Source organism: Phalacrocorax carbo, chromosome 15 (assembly GCF_963921805.1).
Source record: "Phalacrocorax carbo chromosome 15, bPhaCar2.1, whole genome shotgun sequence".
Lineage (NCBI taxonomy): Eukaryota > Metazoa > Chordata > Aves > Suliformes > Phalacrocoracidae > Phalacrocorax > Phalacrocorax carbo.
Window position 1 is genome coordinate 13,674,213 of NC_087527.1, and position 20,016 is coordinate 13,694,228.

General features: G+C 49.3%; 2 protein-coding genes and 1 long non-coding RNA gene across 9 annotated transcripts in view; 2 read left to right on the forward strand and 1 right to left on the reverse strand.

Moving 5' to 3' along the window:
• ULK1 (unc-51 like autophagy activating kinase 1) overlaps positions 1-4,072 on the forward strand; it is an 83,538-nt gene extending 79,466 nt beyond the window's left edge. For all 5 annotated transcript variants that reach the window (XM_064466463.1, XM_064466459.1, XM_064466462.1 and 2 more), the window contains one exon: positions 950-4,072. In XM_064466463.1, the coding sequence (XP_064322533.1) occupies positions 950-1,005 (56 nt within the window). In that variant the 3' untranslated portion in view covers positions 1,006-4,072. The remainder of the gene's footprint in view (positions 1-949) is intronic.
• Positions 4,073-10,974: 6,902 nt separating this feature from the next.
• On the forward strand, positions 10,975-19,605 carry PUS1 (pseudouridine synthase 1). 3 transcript variants are annotated; one of them, XM_064466467.1, is made up of 6 exons: positions 10,975-11,044; positions 11,562-11,786; positions 13,337-13,474; positions 14,201-14,303; positions 14,575-15,272; positions 17,685-19,605. In XM_064466467.1, the coding sequence occupies exons 2-6, from the start codon at positions 11,571-11,573 to the stop codon at positions 17,733-17,735; spliced, it is 1,206 nt and encodes a 401-aa protein (XP_064322537.1). In that variant the 5' UTR covers positions 10,975-11,044; positions 11,562-11,570; the 3' UTR covers positions 17,736-19,605. The 3 variants fall into 3 exon arrangements, with proteins under 3 accessions (XP_064322537.1, XP_064322535.1, XP_064322536.1); XM_064466465.1 differs by lacking the exon at positions 10,975-11,044 and adding an exon at positions 11,068-11,247; XM_064466466.1 differs by lacking the exon at positions 10,975-11,044 and adding an exon at positions 11,093-11,165.
• Positions 13,136-19,975, reverse strand: LOC135315834 (uncharacterized). Its single transcript, XR_010375318.1, has 3 exons — positions 19,607-19,975; positions 16,603-16,759; positions 13,136-14,079 (listed from the first exon to the last, which is right to left on the reverse strand). It is a non-coding gene; the product is annotated as an uncharacterized LOC135315834 (long non-coding RNA).
• Positions 19,976-20,016: the final 41 nt, after the last annotated feature.

Consider the following 20,016-nt stretch of genomic DNA (forward strand, 5'->3'; position numbering starts at 1 on the left):
CGCTGCCAGCCTGCTCTAGTCGTCTGTGCAGGCACAGCTCTCGGATGGGTAATGAGAGAAGAGATTTGTGGCTCACAGGCAATCAGTCAGTTAATTATCACCAACTTTCACAGTTGACATGAGGCTCACTGGAGGAGAGCAAAGGGAGATTGGCAGCTGGTGTGCGGTGCTGGAGGGCTAAGGGGTGGGGAATACTAAGTAGTTTCTATTGTACCATTTCTTACCAAACCTAAATCACATCTTTTGTCCAGAGATAGTTAATGCATCTAATAGAGCTCTCCCAGTTGATATCCCAGTATTCCCTGTTTTATGCTATGTTTCAGCTTCCTGATTGAGCTGCTCCCTGGTAGGCTGCAGTGGGTATGCTTTTCATTTTAGTTCTCAGGTATACGATTCCTTCCTTCTGAAAAGTAAAATGATGAACCTAGAAATACAGCAAATCTTCCTGGGGGAGGACTGAATTCCACCAAACGTTTAGCTTTTGAGAGAGTCTTGGGCTCGGGCAATGAGAACCTGGCACTGACCGTGCTGGGCTGGGCTCAGTCTCTCGGTTGTAGGCCATGACAAATGGCACTGGGGACCTTGGGTCGTCTTGCCCGCTGGCAAAAGCTGCTCAGGTAACTAAAGGTGAATAAATTGTGCCTGGCGGACGGTGGTTCTGTATAACATCTTGATACCCCTGTCAGAACTGCTGCCTCCTGGCTTTTGTTGTTGGATCTCCAATTATTCAGCCCTTCGACCTGTCCCTTCCCAGCGTGGCGTTGGTGGTCAGGTCCTCACCCAGTCCAAAGCAGTACCTGATAATGATTCTTAAGGGGCCACTTAGATTTGCTGAAGTTCTGCCTTGTTTTGTTTTCAGTCTCCAGCGTGTTTTGGTAGTCTTTATATTGCCAGGAAAATGAGAAGTTGATTTCTTCTGTTGGTTTTTTTTTTTTTTTCCCTCCCCCAGGTAAACTGTGCATCGAGCGCAGGCTGTCAGCTCTGCTGTCCGGGTTCTGCGCCTGATTTCAGTGTCGTCGTTCCTCACGCGCCTCGCCCCGGCTGATCGCTCTGTTTCCAGCGGCCTGCTGCTGTGGTGGGAAACGATTTTGGCAGTAGGAAACCTGGAGGATGAACTGCTCAATGTTTTGTGTTTTGGGAAATTATTCCACAGACTCGGATTCCTTCGCGGGGATGTGTGACTGCAGCAAGCACAAATACTTCCCTGCCCAAAGGCCTGGGCAAAGACGTAGCCGATGTGGAAAGGTTTTCCTCGTTGGCAGAGGGAATGAAGGATAGAAGTCTGCTTCCTCCCAGCACTTTGAAGGATAAGACTGCTGCCTACCCCTCTCGCTTAAGAACAGGGTATTCCAGTGCTGTGTCCATTGCAGGCGATGGATGTGCTGAAACTGCTGGCTTCAGTTCACGTTGGGGGGTGTCACTCAGAAATCAAGGCCAGTTTGTGTACTTGTCCCTACCCAGCTGAGAGCCAGGCGTCTTCAAGCGTCCTGGCAGCCCCAGGCTCCCCTCCTTTCTCCCCTGTGTCCCTCCTCAGAGGTGTTTATGCCTTGGAGTCCTTGCTGACTGGCAGAGAGGAGGGAGGTGGCTCCCTTTTCCCTGAGCGTTGCTGAAGCAGGTCCCACCTCCGACAGGCTTACGGAGCGAGGCGGGGGACGCGCTGCGCTGGGGAGGCTTGTCCCTCCCGTGGCTGCCACGCGGGCTGCCTCTCGCCTCGACGGGGAAGAGACCCCGCGCGGGAAACGGGAGGACGACAGAAAGCGTGACGCTCCTGTGTTTTAAGAAGCCAAAACGAATCCGTTCCTCCCTTGATCCCCAAGCTCAGCGGGATCAACGTGAAAGGCTCCTGGCCGTTTGGCTCAGCCTCGTCAGTACATATCTACCCGGAGGAAGCACTAGCGCTGTCCTGCTTCCAGCTGTTGGCTCGATCCCCCCCCGCCCCGGCGCCCTCAGCCCACCCCCGAACCGAAAACACTAGCTTTGTGAATCAAAGGAGCACTTTACACACTATGGGAACTTTGAGAAGTTGACTTTGCATCACACGACAACCCAGGAACGTCGCGACTGTTAGGAATGCTGTTCCTTTTATTCCTTTCCTTGCTTCCTGGTTGTTTTATTGCACTACGTGTGTGCGTATATTAATATGTATTCCTAAGGGTGAATATATATTGATATATATATATGGTTTGTGTGTAACTGTACGTATTTAACTGTACTGTATCTTGTGAGTGTGAGGCAAAAAGCACTGCAGAGTCTGTCCTGTTCCTCCTCACACCAGGCAAAGCTGACTTGCAGTCTGGCAGTACCACGATGTGTTTTGGTTTAGGTTTGTTTGGGTTTTTTTTCATCTATTTAAATGTTCTTCTAAGGACAGTCAGTATAAAGCTCCGTGCTTAAGAGCTCAAGAACAGGCAGTAAGATCCTACACACTTACAATTGGAAATGCATTTTTATAAGTTTTATTTGCTGCTTTGTTGTTGTTTTTTTTTTTTATAAAGAAATCTTGTAGAGTTGAGTTTTACGTTCAGCATTTCTTTTAAGGAGGCTCTGTAGCCAAATGAGACTGCGGGTGCGAGTGGCTCGAGTTCTGCTTGAGGCTTCGGATGCTGTGAGCACGTGCGTGAGAGGAGAGCTGGCTGCCTTTCCGTCTGTCTGAGTGCGCGTGTGAGTCTTAATTTATCGGAGTCGTGGCAGTATTTTGTTAGCGCTGGGCAGAAAAGTATCTTCAAAAGCAACTCGAAACCTCAGGCTTTGTTTTTGGGGATCTAAAATTACTTTGCACATGGTGGTTAAGTCCTTATTGCTTTTTTTTTTTCTCTCACTATTGGCACGTTCAGTGTGATACTTTACAAGGGTTTCAGGAGCAACTTAATTGAGTTTGGAGCCGGCATCATCTTGGCCAACGTGGGCGTTTCTGGTCACACGGCAGAGACGCCAATAAAGAAATTGAAAAATATTCAGGATAGCCCCGACCAGGGAAGTTTAACGGTAGCTTTCACAAACGCTTCGGTCTTGGGCCGCTGTTACGTCGCGCGTTCACAGCCTGCTGCTTCTGTGGCCGTTTGTGCTTGTGCCTGGGGGGGGGGGGGGGGGGAAGTAAACAAAAACGACAAAACCAACCAACCGACCCCCGCCAGCCTGTGGGCAGAGGTGCCGAGGAGACCCAGACTGCTTCCGAGAGGGTGGTACCAGTTCTGCAAAGGGCTACGCTGCCGGCGGGCGCGCTCGGCCCGCGCTGACTCCGCACCCCGCTGCCCCGGGCACCCCGCGCCTCCGGGGACGGGCCGCAGCCTTGGCGATCCCTGCGTGCGGCGAGCTCAGCGCTGACCTTCCAGCTGTACTTAATTACTTGAATGTATCAAAATTGTCCACATTCAATGTATACAAGTGTATATTGCTCCAAAAAATCGTGGTTTACAGACCTACAACCAATATATCTGTATGTGTTTGTGTATATACAAACGAGGATGTGTGTGTGCGTATATAGATACACACACAGACACAAACGTGTATATATGTTTTCTCTCAATACTTGAAACTTAGCCACTGTGCTTGAAGTAAAAAAAAAAAAACCACAAAAAACAAAACCCACCCCAAAAATGGGGGGAAAAAAAAAGAAAAAATCGGACAGCTGATTTATTTTGCCATCACTTTGGTGACTTTCTTTTTTATCTAACTGCATGTAGCGTGAAACCAACTTTTTTGGTGGAAAAATATTTATTGCTTTGTAGACAATAAGGTATGCAAGAAAAAAAAAAAAAAGAAAAAAGAGAAAACACCCCAAAAACCAGCCCCCGCCGTTGGTGAAGTTGCTAGTGTTGTCCGCCTGCTATCGTCATGGCTTTGTTCCTGTTGCAGCGTTTGTGTCTGGCGTCTTTACTTAGATTTCAAGAAACCTCAGTCTAATAAACACGTATCTTCAGGTTTGTGAGAGCGTATGATGGATGTTCTTTATAAGGTAATGCTTGAGACTTTGTCAACATTTTTTTATTTGTGTTTTCGTGTGACTTTTTTGGGGGGGGCTTTAAATTGTACAACATCAATTTAAGAAAATAAAATCGATTTGAAATTGTTAGTGGCCTGTTTTCTGTACTTCATAATTCGTTAGCGCAGTGTCCGAATAAGGAATTTAATGTGTTTGGTTCTGCCAGCCTTGACTGAGGCAAAAAAGTGCTGTTTCCCCCCTTTTCGCAGCGGGTGAAGCCTGGGACGAAGCACGCTCCGGTGCCCGAAGCCACGCACGGAGCCTCTGAAGCTGGAGAAGGCGAAGCCAGTTTCTGGGTGGGAGCTGTAATCGCTGGTTCGTCTGCCCGTATCTCCTCCGGCCGCTCCACTCTGTCACGAGCCGACAGCAGTGCCCTTCCCATCGTCTGTGTCTCGGTATCTGCAAATCCAGCCTCTCGGAGCTATTTACTTCCCGGTGCTCCGGCGGGAAGCCCCCTGGCGCGGGGCGGCCGTGCGGAAGGGTGCGGGCTAAGCGTGGGCTCCTGGTGGTGTTTCTGTGAGACCCGAGAGTTATGCATTATTTTAAACTTCAGCTTGTGTTTTAATCAACTTCTTACTTGAACAGAACGGTGCACAGCTGCGTTTTCCCTCGCCCACCGAGCTGTGCAAAAAATCACTGGACAGGGCAAAAAGTGCGAGGAGGACGCGTTGGGCCTGACTTGGGGTACAAGACAGGTAGTTGTAATCCCCGCTGTGCCTGAATCGGGATATAGAATCATGACGGTTGGAAAAGCCCTCTAGGATTATCAAGTCCAACCATCAGCCCAACACCCCCATGTCTCCTAAACCATGCCCTGAAGTGCCATGTCTACATGTCTTTTAAATACCCCCAGGGATGGTGACTCCTCCACCCCTCTGGGCAGCCTGTGCCAGGGCCTGACCGCTCTTTCAGTAAAGATGTTTTCCCTCATCTCCAACCTAAACCTCCCCTGACGCAGCTTGGGGCCGTTTCCTCTCATCCTATTGCTTGTTACTGGGGAGCAGAGACCAGGCCCCCCCTCACTCCAGCCCCTCTCAGGCAGCTGTAGAGAGCGAGAAGGGCTCCCCTCAGCCCCCTCTTCTCCAGGCTGAACCCCCCCAGCTCCCCCAGCCGCCTCCCAGCACACTTGTGCTCCAGACCCTGCCCCAGCCCCGCTGCCCTTCCCTGGACACGCTCCAGCACCTCAAGGTCCTTGTCCTGAGGGAAGGACCCTCTGTGAGAGAAGTCCTGAATTAATTAGTCCAGTCCTTCCATTCTTACGGAAACTGAAGCAGTAGAGGTGTGAACTCCCAGGAGCCAAATACTCTAATTCCACCAAACATTTCCCAAAACTCTGCTTGCTGGAGCGTACACGCGGCTGTTGGCCATAAGCACCCCTGGGGAGTCGGGCCCAGCAGCCCCTGTGTGACTCAGCATCGCCCCATGCAGTTACCAGACTCTGTTGGTTTTTTTCTAAGAAATTACCCTGTTTCAAAATCCTAAATCACCATGAGCTGGAATTGTTGTCTCTCACTCAGCCCTATTTATAACTTGTGTTTCCTGCCCCTGCCTTTCCCACCGCAGGGAATCACATATCACACATTCGCTCCGTGAGAACGGTCCTGCCTGGAAAGGCCGGGCTCTGCTCCCGTCCTTCAGGCCTGCTCAGGAGCAGGGAGAGGCGAGTCCTCTTCCCCGTGGAGCTGCTCCCGCGCTGCAGCGGCGTCGGGGCTGGGGACAGCTCGGGGGAGCCGCGCTTCAGCACGGTGAGAACACGGTGGTGGCGAGGCCCCACTGCAGCCCTTGGAGAGCTGCTCAGAGCCAAATAAATATTCATATACATATACATATACATATACATATACATATACATATACATATACATATACATATACATATACATATACATATACATATACATATACATATGGTGTTGCTTAAAGTCTGGCAGCTCAGTGCACTTGGATCGTTTGTTTTTGAGGGGTTTGTGGGGTTTGGAGGTATTTTTTAACATGTAAAGCCCCCTTTCGTGGAAAAGTTTTGTGTTTATGTGTTCCCTGCGGCATGGGATTGTGGTAAAGAATATACACATGTCAGTTTCTGATGCTGAGGGTAAGGGAGGGGGTTTGCTTTTGAAGCTGCCTATGAAAAAGTGTAAAGGTTCAGGTGGAAAACCCCATGCCAAACGGAAGAGGAGCGCTGTGTGTCACCTGCCCGTGCGCAGGGAGGGTTCTCTGCTGGATCCGTGGGACTTTCACAGGCAGCAAAGGGGGACGGTGCTGGCCGGGCAGACTTAAACAACAGAAATAAACAGTCTCTGCTAAAAGTGCTCAACCCAGGGCCTGAACAGTTTAAAAGCGCCGGGGAAAATGGCACACCTTTCTAGACGTTAACAGTGACGTTACGCTGCTGTTGGTTCTAGGAGAAAACAGTCCCGAGCAATTCTTCCAGGGCATTTGGCTTCGTTCCCGCATTCTATATTTAGTTGTTGGTAAATACGTCAGCAAAAACGTGCTCATTCAACCCTGAAAGATCAGAGGTGGCTTAGTGACATCAAGGAAGGCGAAATGGGTGGGAGTGCGCTGAACCGAGGCGATACAAAGACCAAGCATTCTGCTTCTAGTCACCAGCTCTTTTAAAGCTTTGTTCCAGGAGGAATTAACCCTTCGCAGCACATTTTTAGCTCTGCAGTGTTTAACGTGACCCTGCCCTCAATCCCTGCAGCGGGGCGCTGCGGTGGGTCTCGCAGTGTGCTGCCTGGGGGTCCCGCTTGCCGGGGCCGGGTGAGAGAGCCTGGAAGCTGCGATGGCTGGGGGGCTTTTGCTGAGGGAGGGCAAGGGCTGCGTGGCAGGGACGTGACGCTACCGCAGCCCCGCGGGGCAACGGCTAATGTGCTCCAGATAAGTCCTAGCGGTTGGATTTATTTACATTTATTACCATAAATGTAGCGCTGATGATGGTTGACGTTCCCTGGATGAGGAATGGCACGTAGTGCGGGGATACAAACTTCCATGGGACGTTCCTGTTCTAAAAACAGCATTTTTAGGGACAATAGAAGCAGAACCACCCCCCTCCCGGGAGCGGAAACCTGGCAGGGGATTTGGATGCTTTCAGAAAACATGTTGAATAATATATTTCTAAGAATGAGCTTAAGCAAGTGATGTCAAACACGGGTTTCTCCCTTACTTTGGACAGAGGGAACCGAGTATCCAAATGCTCATGGTTGTACTTTGTGAGCCCTCGCCGAGTCCCAGACGCTTCCATCAGCGATCCCTGGCAGCCGGGCCCAGCCACCTCCCGCATTATTAAACGTGCCGGGCTGTGTCCGCAGCAGGGCTCGGCCCCAAAGCCCCGCTGCAGGAAGGGTCGGTGCCCAAAAAAGTCATTCCCAAGCCCGCAGCGCACGGGGCAACGCGCCACAGACCTGCGGCGCATGGGGTTCGTGGTTTCGGCCCCTTCTCAGCCACTGCTCTCTGTGAGCGTTTCCTTAGGTTGGCAGAGGGATCCTTAATACACTGTGGCAGGGAATTACAAGGCTGCTAGGGTTCCTGCTGCAGGCAATCTGGAAACGCTTACAAGTGAACTGTTGCTAAACTTCTCCCAATTTAGAGTTTGTTTCAGGCAGTCAAGGCACTGCAAGTGAAAGCACACCGGCCCGTGTTACACCAGGAGCACCTGGTGGAGAAGACCACTTGACGTGCCCTCAGCCAGGAACGTTCTCCACAGCTGAAAGCATTTCTGGTGTTTTCCCCTTGCATTCTTCTGGGTGCTTATTTCCAGCTGGTGCCCTGACAGACAACTGTGGGAGAGCTGCTGACTAAGGCACTTCTTGTCCCTTGTGGTTCCCAACGTGGAGCTGAAGAGCTTTTAACGGCCACGTTGGGTGTCTCCAAACTCCCACTGCCACGCGGCAAAGAGTATTTGCCCAAATAGGAAAAACTTATCTCCTCAAATTTGCTTTGCATTTGCTTTCCCAGGACTGCAATGAAGACCTTCCTGCTGAGAGACTCAGGACACGCACTTAGCCTCGGCTCTTCTCCAGGGGACAGACCGGCTGCAGGTTTTCACCTGCTGCTGAAGTCTGGGGCTGCAGCTGATGGCCGGGTATGCTGTGCTTCCCACCCTGGCCCTTACACTCATTAAGACAATGGAACGGGTTTTTTGTTCCCTTTAACAGAAAAAAAAAATTGAAGAAAATGTCCTTCAGCACAATGTTTCTTCAGAGCTTTTTTATTATTGATTTAAATTATATTTCTCTGAAAATCTCAGGCAAATCCTCTTGAAATAAATATGTCCTTTTTCAAAACAGGCCCTGGGGAGGAAGATGAGACAGTTGCTGGGGTGACATTGGCACAGCGAAGCCGGAGGGCTGAGCACCGCGCGGGGCCCGCTCTGCCGGCCGGGGCCGGGGGGGGTAGGGGCCGAAGAGCCCCGGGGGGTGCAAGGAGGGGGTCCCCGGCCAGGGGCTGCAGGGCTGTGAGCAACAGCCCAGCCGCACTGTGTTCCGCAAGGGAACGCGGAGCAGAGGAGGGAGAGGCGTCGAGGGAGCTTTGGGGAGAAGGAGGCGGCGGTTGGTGCTGCCAGAACCCCCCCTGCAGGCGGCCGCCGCCCGGCCGCCTCAGCCCCGGGCGCTGCCGGGGCTGGGACCGGTTCCCGGGCCCCGCCGAGCCCCCCCGGGCCCCACCGAGCCGCGGGGCGGTGGCGAGGTGGCGGCCCTGGCGAGCGGCGCGACCCCGGGAGGGAGGACACCGCCAGGAACTGCCCAGGAAAGCGCTGAAGCACCCTCTGTGAGCGCTCCTATGAACCCGTCTTGAGTAAGAGCAGCTCGATACCCACGTCGTTATAAAAATAACATTAATAGCCCTCAAAAGGTGACCGTGCTGGAGCCCCTGTCCTGCAGCTGGTTTGCTCCCTGTTCCAGCCAGCTGTTTGACAAAGATGCAATTGTCCGCGAGTCCCCAGATGCGCTTGTGCTTAGAAAGCTTTTACGAGGCTGATTTCACTGCTGAGTAAACTTGGCGGCAGCGCTCTCAAGGCCGAGCAGGTGCACCATCCAACGCACCTTAATCTTATCAGTCCTATTAAACACATATGAATGTTCTGCTCCTCATAAACAGCATGGAACCTCGCAAATTGCTTGCACCGGTTTCAATTTAATCCTGGGTATATACGTGAGAGGAACGAAACCCCTTGTTGATTGAATCCCCGAAGATGCTGGATGCTCGCCGTGCGCTGCAAATCAATCCCAAGCAAGCGCGCTGGCTTCGCAGACCCCACGCGAGATCGGCAGCCGGACCTTCCGCTCCACGCCAGGATCTGCCGCCGCATCTCTGCTGCCTTTTCGTGTGAGTTACGCACCCCTGAGGGTCTGCCCTCCCGGTGCCTGCTCCCACAGAACCGGCCGACAGCAGCAGCTCCGGCAAGTCACTTTAGTTTCTCCTTGCTTTTGGTGGCTACCTGTTTAAAGATAGAATAGATGAATTAAAGAGGCAGCACGTGCCACAGCAGGTTGGGAGCAGAGCTTGTGCTGCCTGTTTTGAAGTGCCATGGCTGCTCTTGGAATGGGTAAGAGGCTGCGACACCAAAGCTTTTTCCTTCATATGTGTCTTTCTCCCGTCCCACCACTCTTTTTCTGTATGGGTTGGGGCCTTCTTCCCTCTCTCAAATTTAGCTGAAACAAGCCAAATTCAGAAATCACGGCAGGGAGGGAGGAGGGAGAGATGGTGGTGGACAGACCAGCCATGCGATTGCGTAAGCTTCACTTCCTGAGGAAGTGAGGCAAAAAAAGATTCAGACGCCCTGTTTGAAGCGATAGAGAAATTCGTATTCCCGCTTCCCCTGGCAGCAGCGCTGCACTGTGGCAGGCGATCCTTTATCACTTCTCTAAACAAACTGCCGCTGGGACCATGTGATAAATCTTCCCTTTGCCCCACGCCACTACTGAAGTAACTCAGAAGTGTCGGTTCAGAAAAGGACGCGCTGCATTTCTTCCCCTTATTAGCAGAAATAACAAGCCTGCATTTGATAATCTCGCCTGCTCAGAAACATCAACCTTTCCATTTTCCATCTGAATAAATAAATGGAGCCCTTTTACGCTAATCTCGCCGCGTGTCAGGGAACCCGCGTCCCCTCTGGGTAGCTCCGTCCTGCGAAGCACTGAAGCTTGTAGCATAACAAAACAATTTCCAGGTGCATTTGGCTTTTCGGAAGGTGAATGCTGCTGCCTGATAAGGGCGCCTGTTGCACGCGGCTTTCCCATTAAGTGCATCGCTGCAGAAAAAACTTGTTACAGAAGGCATGACCATGCGATTGCTTGAGAAAGCCAGCTGGAGGAAAACCTGACGGGAAGGTGAAACTGTAGGTGCCTGCGCTTGATGCCGGCGCAAGCAGAGGCTGTGTGGAAAGGGGCTCAGGGCCCAATGCTCCAGCCCTCTGGGGAGGGAAGCCTTGGGCTGGTGATGGCAGACCTGTGTGTCACGAGAAGCATTTCTTCCCGCTATGTTGTCCTCGTCTCACTGCAACTGGCTATTGGTAGCGCTAGTTTCCCCAGATGGGTTTGTAAGGGAAAAATGGACCGCATTACTTACACAGCTAATATTTACCACAGGAATGTGTTCGTTATCTTGCCCTTTCCCCTGCTGTTGCTTGATTTATTAACTGGACAGACATTTTTGCACGCGTTGGCTCCTCGGAGCCTGTGTGTGGCAGGTGAGACCGAGCAGGGGGAGTGCGTTACTGCAAACCCAGGAGATGGGCATGGCCACAGGGCTCCGGCGCCTGCTCTTCAGGCTGGAAAGCCCAGGCCTGATCTCGGATCACCTTGTCATCCCTTTCTAAAACTCAGAGAACGATTTTCTGTGTAGCCAGGCGCTCCGGGGAGGACCGGGCTTGCTGTAAGGAGCCAACGTTACAGGTACACCCCAGGAGCGGGCTGGGATGCTGACGGGGACGGTATCCGCGACCGCTCCCCTCAGCGCCCCTTCCCGCCCCTCAGTCCCGCCGTGTCCCCGCGCGGCCGCCGTAGGGCCGCACGTGTCTCTCTCGCGCCGCGGCCGCGCGGTGGCGTCGCTCCGCAGCGCCCGCGTAAGTGGCGGCGGGAGGCCGGGGGGAGCGGGGCGGCCGAGGGGCGGCGGCGGAGCAGCCGGAGCCGGAGCCGGAGCCCTGTTCCGGCCGGCGGAGCCCGCGCTCGGCGGACGATGCTGCGGTGGGGACTGAGGGCTGTGAGCTGCGGCCTCTCCGCCGCGGGGAGCGCGGCCTGCGGCGGGCTCCGGCGCCGGGCGCTCCCCGTACGTACCCAACCGGCCGCCGGGCTCCGCCGCTCGCTCGGGCAGGCGGGAGAGGGCGGGCGGGTCTCGCGGGGGAACCGCCTGGGCTAGGACCCGGCCTTACCCCGCCGGGCTCGCCAGCAGGGCCGCCGGGCTCGGGGCTGCCGTGCGGGCCGTTCCCGCGGGCCCCGCTGCTCCCCGGCGTGGGCTGGGCGGTGGGAGGGCCCCCTCCTGCCCCCGGCTGCTCGGACTGCCCCCCGGCGCAGCAGAGGGGGCCCTGTCACCTTGCGCCTCGGCTCCTTACTGAGTGCCGTCTGCGGCTCTGCCCCTTGCAGGCTCTCGCAATGGCTGAGGATTTGCGAGCAGTGGTTGCCAGCCCGACGAAGAGACTGAACAGCAGCAGCGAGGTGGTTGAAAGGGTAGAAGAAAACGGACATCAGAGTAAAAGGTTGAAGAGAGATGCGGGTGAGGAAGATGCGGAGGATCAGAATAAAAAGTCACCCAAAAGGAAGATTGTGTTGTTGATGGCATACTCAGGGAAAGGCTACCATGGGATGCAAGTATGTGGTTTGGTAAAACAACGTGGCCTGCTTTTTTCTGAAGTCTGTTAGGTTTCTAACTGTGGTCATAGTGGCTGAGCTTGAAAAGCCGGGGCAGGGATAGTGCATGCCTGGATTCAAATGGTAGCAACTTGAATAGAAAAAGACAGGTATTTGGTGATTCTAGTTAGGCTGCCTTTAGTGTAGAGCTTCAGCAGAAGGTCTTTCAAAAACTGCTGCAGACAAGGCTGCTGAGGAGACCGAAAGCATGGGCACTGCGGCAGTGTCAAAACCTGAAGCGCTGTCAAGCGATCCCCTTCTGACCAGCGCTCCAGCTTCTGCTTGAAGCTTTACATTTCAAAGTGGCTGGGCTAAGCTTCCCGTAGGTTAGGCCTCAAGCTGTCTCACTACGTGCAGATTCTGGAGAACTGAGCTGTGTATTTGAATGAAACAAGTGTGCATCTATGTTGCCGTCTCTCGTGCTTACAAAAAGATCATCTGTATTTGAAGACATTTTAAATTCTCCCTTTTCTGATGCACTCTGACGGGGTGGCTTGTAGCAGTTTAGAAACAGGAAAGCTGTTGCAAGGCGTCCGCGTATGGAGGAAAAGGGGTGTTGCTTCGTTACGGCACCGGCATTCGAGCAGTGCCCCAGCACCAGACCTGCCACTGCAGGCACCTTGCGGCACACAGGACTGGCAGCGAGAGGATGACTGCTCCATCTGCCGCTCCTCTCAGCGTACTGCAAGCTCCGTACACGCTCCCGAGGCGTGCTTTAAAAGCTCCATGGGATAGTTGGTAAAAATTGCACACAGACAGGGAAAGGGGCCTTTTGTGCTTATGCAACAAGGTAGATTTGTTCAACAGCGGTAAGCCTTGTGCTTGTGGGCACATCTGTGTACGCGCCTGTCACTTTACAGCTCTCCTAACTGGATGGTACGTGTTGAGGGTGTGTGCTCTGACGCCTCGCACACAAGTGGAGTTGTGCATTTCTGTTTTAGTGCATCTGTGAGTTGAGAAGAGTCACTGGAGAAAACCACAGGCTGCCTTAGACAGCAGCTCAGGTGAACTGGGCAAAAGAGCCCCATCTAATTTCTACAAGCAGAATTTGCAGAGGCTGGGTTTGGAGCAGCAGCTGTGGGCTTGCAGGGGCTGGAACAGGGTTTCATTGGTGCTGTTCCATGCAGCTGAAGGAATCATCAAAGAACTCCATTGCACAAGTATTGCACAGTGAAATTAGAAATGATCCCTTACTTGCAACAGCAGTAGAAAGTAAATCAGGTAGATTTTGTTTATGTACAAGTGTAGACTTGTAGATGTTTATTAACACTTTCTCTTAGGGATACCAGGTGGATATGTACCTCTGTATGTAAATATAATAGATGTTTATTAACACTCTGGTAAAATATAGTCAGTTTTGTTATAGAATGACAGTGCTTTTAGGGCTGTGAAGGGAAGACTTAAAGAATTTCATAACATTGTTCGATTTTAAGTTTTTCAGTTATAATCCTCAGTTATCCAGTTATTCCTATTTCTTCTACTTCTTATTTTTACTATATATCTTCTTTTAGAGAAACGTGGGATCTTCACAGTTCAAGACAATTGAAGATGACTTGGTATCTGCCCTCGTTCAGTCAGGCTGCATCCCAGAAAACCACGGGGAAGATATGAAGAAAATGTCTTTTCAGCGGTGTGCTCGAACGGATAAGGTACGTGGGATGGTTAGGGCCTGCGCTCTCATAAACTCCGGTGCACCCCCACTGGCGCTACTGGGATGGACTGGTAAAACGTTGTCTGGAGTGAGATCCAATCCAATAGCAAGTACTGTTCACAGTGAATGTTGTTTGAAATGTCTTCTTTCATCCACTGCTAAACTGCAAGCCTTTAGAAAGCGCAGGATATTGATTAGATGGTTTTTGTGAGGCTGGTGCTTCCTACCTACGCTTTGTCCATGTTTCTGTCACCTTCATCTGCTTCAGCCTCCCAGCCTGCTGCTGCTGCTCCTTGTTGTTGTTGCTGCGTGGTTGATGCGGTGCTTGAGAGTTTTGCTGCATCTCGGTTGGTTTTAAGCCTGCCACAGTGGGGTTCTTAGTCTGAACTGGAGTTCACGGCTGATCTTATGTATAAATCATTTCTTTTCAGTTGGTGCTTTGCTTATTAGCAGTCAGATGCAGTGGGATGTGATGGGAGGGAGTGCAGTGGTCCGCTCTCTAAGGTTGCTAAGGCACCGTATGGCAATACAGCACCAGCAGGTCTTCCAGGAGTACTCTGACTTGGATTTCTGCCTGTGGCCTTGCCTTTGCCTTGCTTCAGCCTGAAATGACCAGTGAGAAAAAGGAATAAACTTGTTCTTCAGCTATTTCAATTCTGCAAGTGCTATCCAAGAGCTTCCAAGGTACATAATGGTGTGTTTGTGTGTTTTATGGTTTTTATAGGGTGTGTCTGCAGCTGGACAGATTGTGTCGCTAAAGGTCAGGCTAATAGATGACATCTTAGAAAAGATCAATAACCATCTTCCTTCTCACATCAGAATTCTGGGTAAGGATACTGGAGTGGGCAGAGAAAATGTTGTTAAAGAGGAGCTTTCTCCTGCAGAAGGTCTCTCCCTTACCATTACGATTTCACTCCTAAACGGTTTCTTTTTAACATGAATCCTTGTTTCTGTTAGTTTGAAATTAGGGTCCTGTAAAATAACCTTTCTGTCCTTTGGTTGTGTTTTATTTAAAAAAATATTCTTGTTGGTAGAAACGAGATCACAATTGGGTTGTACCCTACTGATGCAAAAACTTAACGTCTCTTTTAAAATAAGGGCTGAAGAGAGTCACTGGGGGATTCAACTCCAAGAACAAATGCGATGCTAGAACCTACTCTTACATGCTGCCAACATTTGCCTTTGCCCACAAAGACCATGATGTGCAAGAAGAGGTTTATCGACTGGACAAAGAGACCCTTGAAAAAGTCAATAAACTGCTTGCGTGCTATAAAGGAACACACAACTTCCACAACTTCACCTCTCAGAAGGGACCCAGGGACCCCAGTGCCAAGCGGTACATAATGGAGATGTACTGTGGAGAGCCATTTGTGAGGGAAAACATAGAGTTTGCAGTGATCAAAGTGAAAGGTCAGAGCTTCATGATGCACCAGATAAGGAAGATGATTGGGCTGGTGATAGCTATTGTGAAAGGTTATGCTGCTGAGTCTATCATAGAGCTCTGCTGGGGAGAGGAGAAGGTAGATGTTCCCAAAGCTCCAGGGCTTGGGCTGGTCTTGGAAAGAGTACACTTTGAAAAATACAACAGGCGATTTGGAAATGATGGGCTGCATGAGCCTCTGGAGTGGACACAGGAGGAGGAGAAGATTGCTGTTTTCAAAGAGCAGTATATCTATCCTACCATTATCAACACTGAAAGGGAAGAGAAATCCATGGTGAACTGGCTAAACACCCTCTCCATTCATGACTTCAACTCCTCTGTTGTTGGGGTGCGCGCTAACAACAAAAATGCAAAGGTAATGATTGAAGCCATTATTTTATCAAGTGGAAGCTGTCAGGTTGGAGTAGCGCTTCCCTTACTAACGTTTTTGTTTTCCATGAATATCCCGTGGAAGATAACAGTCATCTGGAGTATGAAATGTTTATTATCTTTTCCGTCTTTGTGCACTTGATGATAGTGGAATGAACTATACGCAGTGTTTCTTTGCAGGGTTTTGCATGGCGAGGTTGAGGGAGGGGGGAAGGAATGCTTTAAAGCACAGGCCAATTTGCAGAATCATAAACTGGCAACAAAAATTGTGGGCGTGTTCATTACCAGCCTTGGCTACTGTGAAGCTGTTGGAGAGACTAGTTTTCAGGTTGACAATTTCCCTTTAAATACCCGCTGGCTCTTTGTATTCACTGATTTTGGATTAATTCTTCTCATTTTGTGTAATGCTCTGTTCACTAGATAAGGTTTGGAATCGGGGAAGTTTAGAACCGGCATTTTAAAGTAAACCTCCCTTGAGCTCAAAATGGGTCATCAGAACAACTCCTGAGTAAAATGGGATATTGCAAAATCTGATTTCTGACAAGGGGAACTGCTTTCAGCTCAAAGTTCCAGTAAAACAGGGGTGTAGGATACATTTTTAACCAAAAGAAAATTTCAGTTTTAAGTTAAAGAATTTTTTTTTCCCCCCTGATGGATACGTAGAATAGCCTCACAAGAGGAGAGAGGAAAGATGCTTGGGACATGCTAGAAGTAGGTTGGAAACCACACAAGGAATCTTGAGTTGAATGCACAAAGTGATTTCTTTAAACAACCACTGGATTGACTTAAAATATGACAGTGTTTGGACGAGTCCCTGATCAACCTGATCTAAATTTGACGTTGGGGGGCGGGACTTGATGGCCTAAAGATACCTTACAGTTCTATATGTAATTCAGGTTTTCTTGCTCACAGGGCTGGCAAATCCTTGAAGGATGAATGATAGGCAGGGCTAAAAATTCTGTTTAGTGTAACTCGGAAGAAAATAATGACCTTTTTTCACTTAATGGAGTCTTTAAAATTACCTTTATTTTGTGTAGATGATGATCCTGCTCTGAAGAATATTAGGTTTAATCCTGTCTCTGCCATTTTTTTGTTTGAGTATGAGAAATCTTCAACACACAAAGTAAAATTTACAGCCTCGTTGGCTAGTACAAGCAAGATACCAGCAGTTTCTCAGGGTTATTTTTGCACTTGTGGTAATTGTGTTTCTAAGCGTAGTGCTGTATGAAGGCATTTGTGACAGGAGGTTATGACAAACGCCACATTTGTTCCGTTAAGTGGGACCCAAGTGACTGTGTGGTGCAGAGAGCCCTTACCTGGCTCGGGGGTCTTGGTGATCCCGATGATCCCGGTGACAGGAATTAGTGCTGACAGGTTCAAACTCGCTGATGTATCGCTGGCAGGAGGGAGGTCTGCTTGCTTTAGATAAACTCGACCAAATACAGTCTTGGCACCACAGTTAGCACAAGCTGTCTGGAGAAGGATAAATAAGGGATGATATGACTGACTCCTTTGAGATTTTGCAGGCTGTTTGCACTTCAATGAGCTGTGCTTGCTGTTATGAAGGCAACTGTCTGAGTCTCGCAGAATTTGTTCTGTAGTAGGATATTAAATTGTCAATGTTAAATTCATGGGATTTGGGGGTTTGTATGTTTTCAAGCGGTGGTGAGGAAAAAAAAAAGGAGTAACTACAGGCATATTGTCATGTTAACCTTTCTTTATAAAATTGTTTGGTGCCAACCGTATCTGTCAAAACACTTGCTTCAAAAATTATGTAACCCCCCCAAATTTATCTCACTGTATTGACTTACTCCTGAAGGAGTGGCTCCCAGTTAAGAACTCCGACTTCAGTTTCCTTGTAAGTGGCTAACATTTGTGGTATTTCCCTAATACTACTCTGTACACCTGACTTTATTTTTAAACAAATATTAGAGAGCCCTTCCATATCTTTGCTACAGTTTGGACATAAATTCTCTGCAGCAGGCAAACAAAATTCTCAAATCTGGCTTTAAACAATATAACAAACTTAACTTTTGAGGGACATACATGAAAAAGGCACTCACTAGTTTATCTCACCTTTTATTTTGAACATCAACATTTCATGCTATTACCCCACTTTAAGTTTCCCACATACTGCAGTTTGTCATCATGCAGTTGTAAATATAAATAAGTTTTTTCTGCTGGTGAGTGTAATCCAATGTACCATTTTTTTTGCTACCGAGACGCGTCATTTACCATCACCAAAGTTTGTTCCAATAGATGGGTCTAAGACATGAAGTTGGGATCCAGCCCCAACTCCTTATACTTCTGGAGAAGTTTAAAGGCGATGTCTTTGATTTAGGTCAGTCTCTAGATGCGAATGAAATACCAACGAACCATTTTCTATTTTGCTTTACAGAACAGCAGTGATCTCGAAGGCAGTGATGGTTGCGACGATGATTCCGACTGAGCCAGTAAGTGGCTGGACGTAGGACCCTTACTGCTTGCGGTTCCCTTTGTCTACAAAAAAGTGGCCTTTCTAAATCCAGGAATCCAGTAAAGCAGGGGTTTGTGTGCTTGCAGAACAAGAACCGGATGCCCAGGAGAAACTGGGTGGGGAAAACAGCGCAGGAGAAAAAGTAAAAGAGGCTTTTTATACCACTAATTCACCTGACTGGTATACTTGAAAATAGTGTAACGTGAAATAAGCTTTCTAAAAGAATCTTGTAGTGCAGGATATCTTAATTGCTGTTTCAATAATGTTTTTATTATATGTTTACCTGGAAAATAGTATTTTAAATATGTATAATCTCTACATGAAGATGGGGCAAATCATTTTAATATACTTTTTTATTATTATCATAAAGTTATGACCCCATGAACTTTTGATTTTTTTTTTTTTTGTTATTTTCTTCACCTTTGCTTAACCTGATTTCTAAACGCCATTAAGCTTTTATTTTCCATGTCATCCGTGACTTTCCTGTGGAATAACGTGGATGGATTAGGAACTCATTATCATGTTGACTGCTGTGAATTCTTTTGGTATTGAAACAAATTTTCTGTGTTTTCTAAAGCTTTGCAAGTCTAAAAGAAAGGATTCCTTACTCAGTGAGAGGTCTTAATTTTGGATCTCGGACTAAACCATGTATTTCAAGACAAGACCTTTTATGTGGGAGATGCCACCCTCCCAGTATTGCCCCCGTGCTTGGGCAGACTCAATATAGATCGCAGCTACGTGTGTAACTGGGCTGCTACTACCTGAGGTGGTGTTTCGCGGAGCTGTAGTTGAGACGTGAGGAGATGTAAATGAACTATTAGGACTGCAGCTCAAAGCATGCAGCCATGAATGTTCTAGCGTTGCCTGTGGTGGATCACTAAATGTGTTGCTGCTGGTTTAGTATTTCTGGGTTTAGTGGAAACTAGCTATCTGCTAGATTCGGGGCTGAATCAGTTTAGCACGCGTGAAAGGAACGGTGCTGACTTCCTCTGGGCTTCACTTTGTGTGTGTGAACTCTTAATTCCAATCAAGCTGCTCAGAACAGATGAATGTGTGCAATGATGCAGGAAGCCTGTGTCTGAGGACTGCCTTCCTTTGGGAATTGACTTTAATTTTCTGTGTTTTGAGGGTCTGCATACTCAGGAGTTCTTGCTCCCCTCTCCCCAATTGCGGTTTGACTTCTCGTTCCTGTTTCCAGCTCTGTGGAGGTGGTGGGAGAAAAAATAAGTAAAGGCAGCAGCCTTCCTACCCTCCCTGCCTGTAGGATGCTTTTGGAATGGGTGGAACAAGACTCTCCAAGCATTCGGGTACTCGTACCAGTGCTTGATCCGCTTCCCTAGCTGGGTCTGTATGGAGACTTGCTTTGTAACACGGTAGCTATTGAACAGGAGGAATCACCTCTCTGCTCCGTCATTCAGCGGTTTCTGCCCAAAGTCTCTCATTTTATGGATGCTTCTGAAATTAGGGTTTGGGGTGTTTTTTTCCAGAGCACAGCTGTCCCTTAAAAAGGGATTTGTTTTATTTATTTTATCTGCATTTTAATTGGTGCTTTTTATTTTATCCTGAAGGCCTTGTTCTATTTTATCAGAGTGAGCATGGAAGTGTTCTGAAGAGGGACTCTACCTAAATTTTCATTTATATCCCTTGCTGCTTCATACTATTGACCTAATCTGCAATAGTCTTCTATCTAAACTTCTTTCTATCCCTTTCAATCTGGGAAAAAAAAAAATCTTTATTTGCTTATAATAAAGACCCCAAAACTGACATGCATCTCAGTTGAAATCAATGAGAATTTCTATTTATAGCCTTTGGAGAAAACAATAATAAAAAAGGACATTTCTTACCTCTTGGTATGCATGCTGTTTTATTTCAGGGGGGTTATCAATTTGCTATTTCAGCTCCTGTTTCCGTGCAGGAGCTGAATAAAAAATAAATAAATAAAAGATACAGAGGTGATTGAAATTCTAAAGCGGATTCTCTGAAAGGGGGAAGACTCGACCTGTGAGAGGAGGCTGAGGGCTGTGGCGGGCCGGGGGGCGCCTCAGCCCGGACGGCCCCGTCGGGCGCTCGCAGCTGCCCCCCGGCCGGGACCCGTTCCGAGGGGCGGCTCGCCCGAGGCCGGTTACAGCCGCCTGAGGGGAAACGCTGGATTTTGAGCGAAATGGAGGTTCTTTCCCGCCGCCCGAGTCGGGGCGGGGGCCGGCGTGGCGGAGGAGCCCTGCCCGCGCATGCGCCGCGCTGGCTGCTTTCCCCC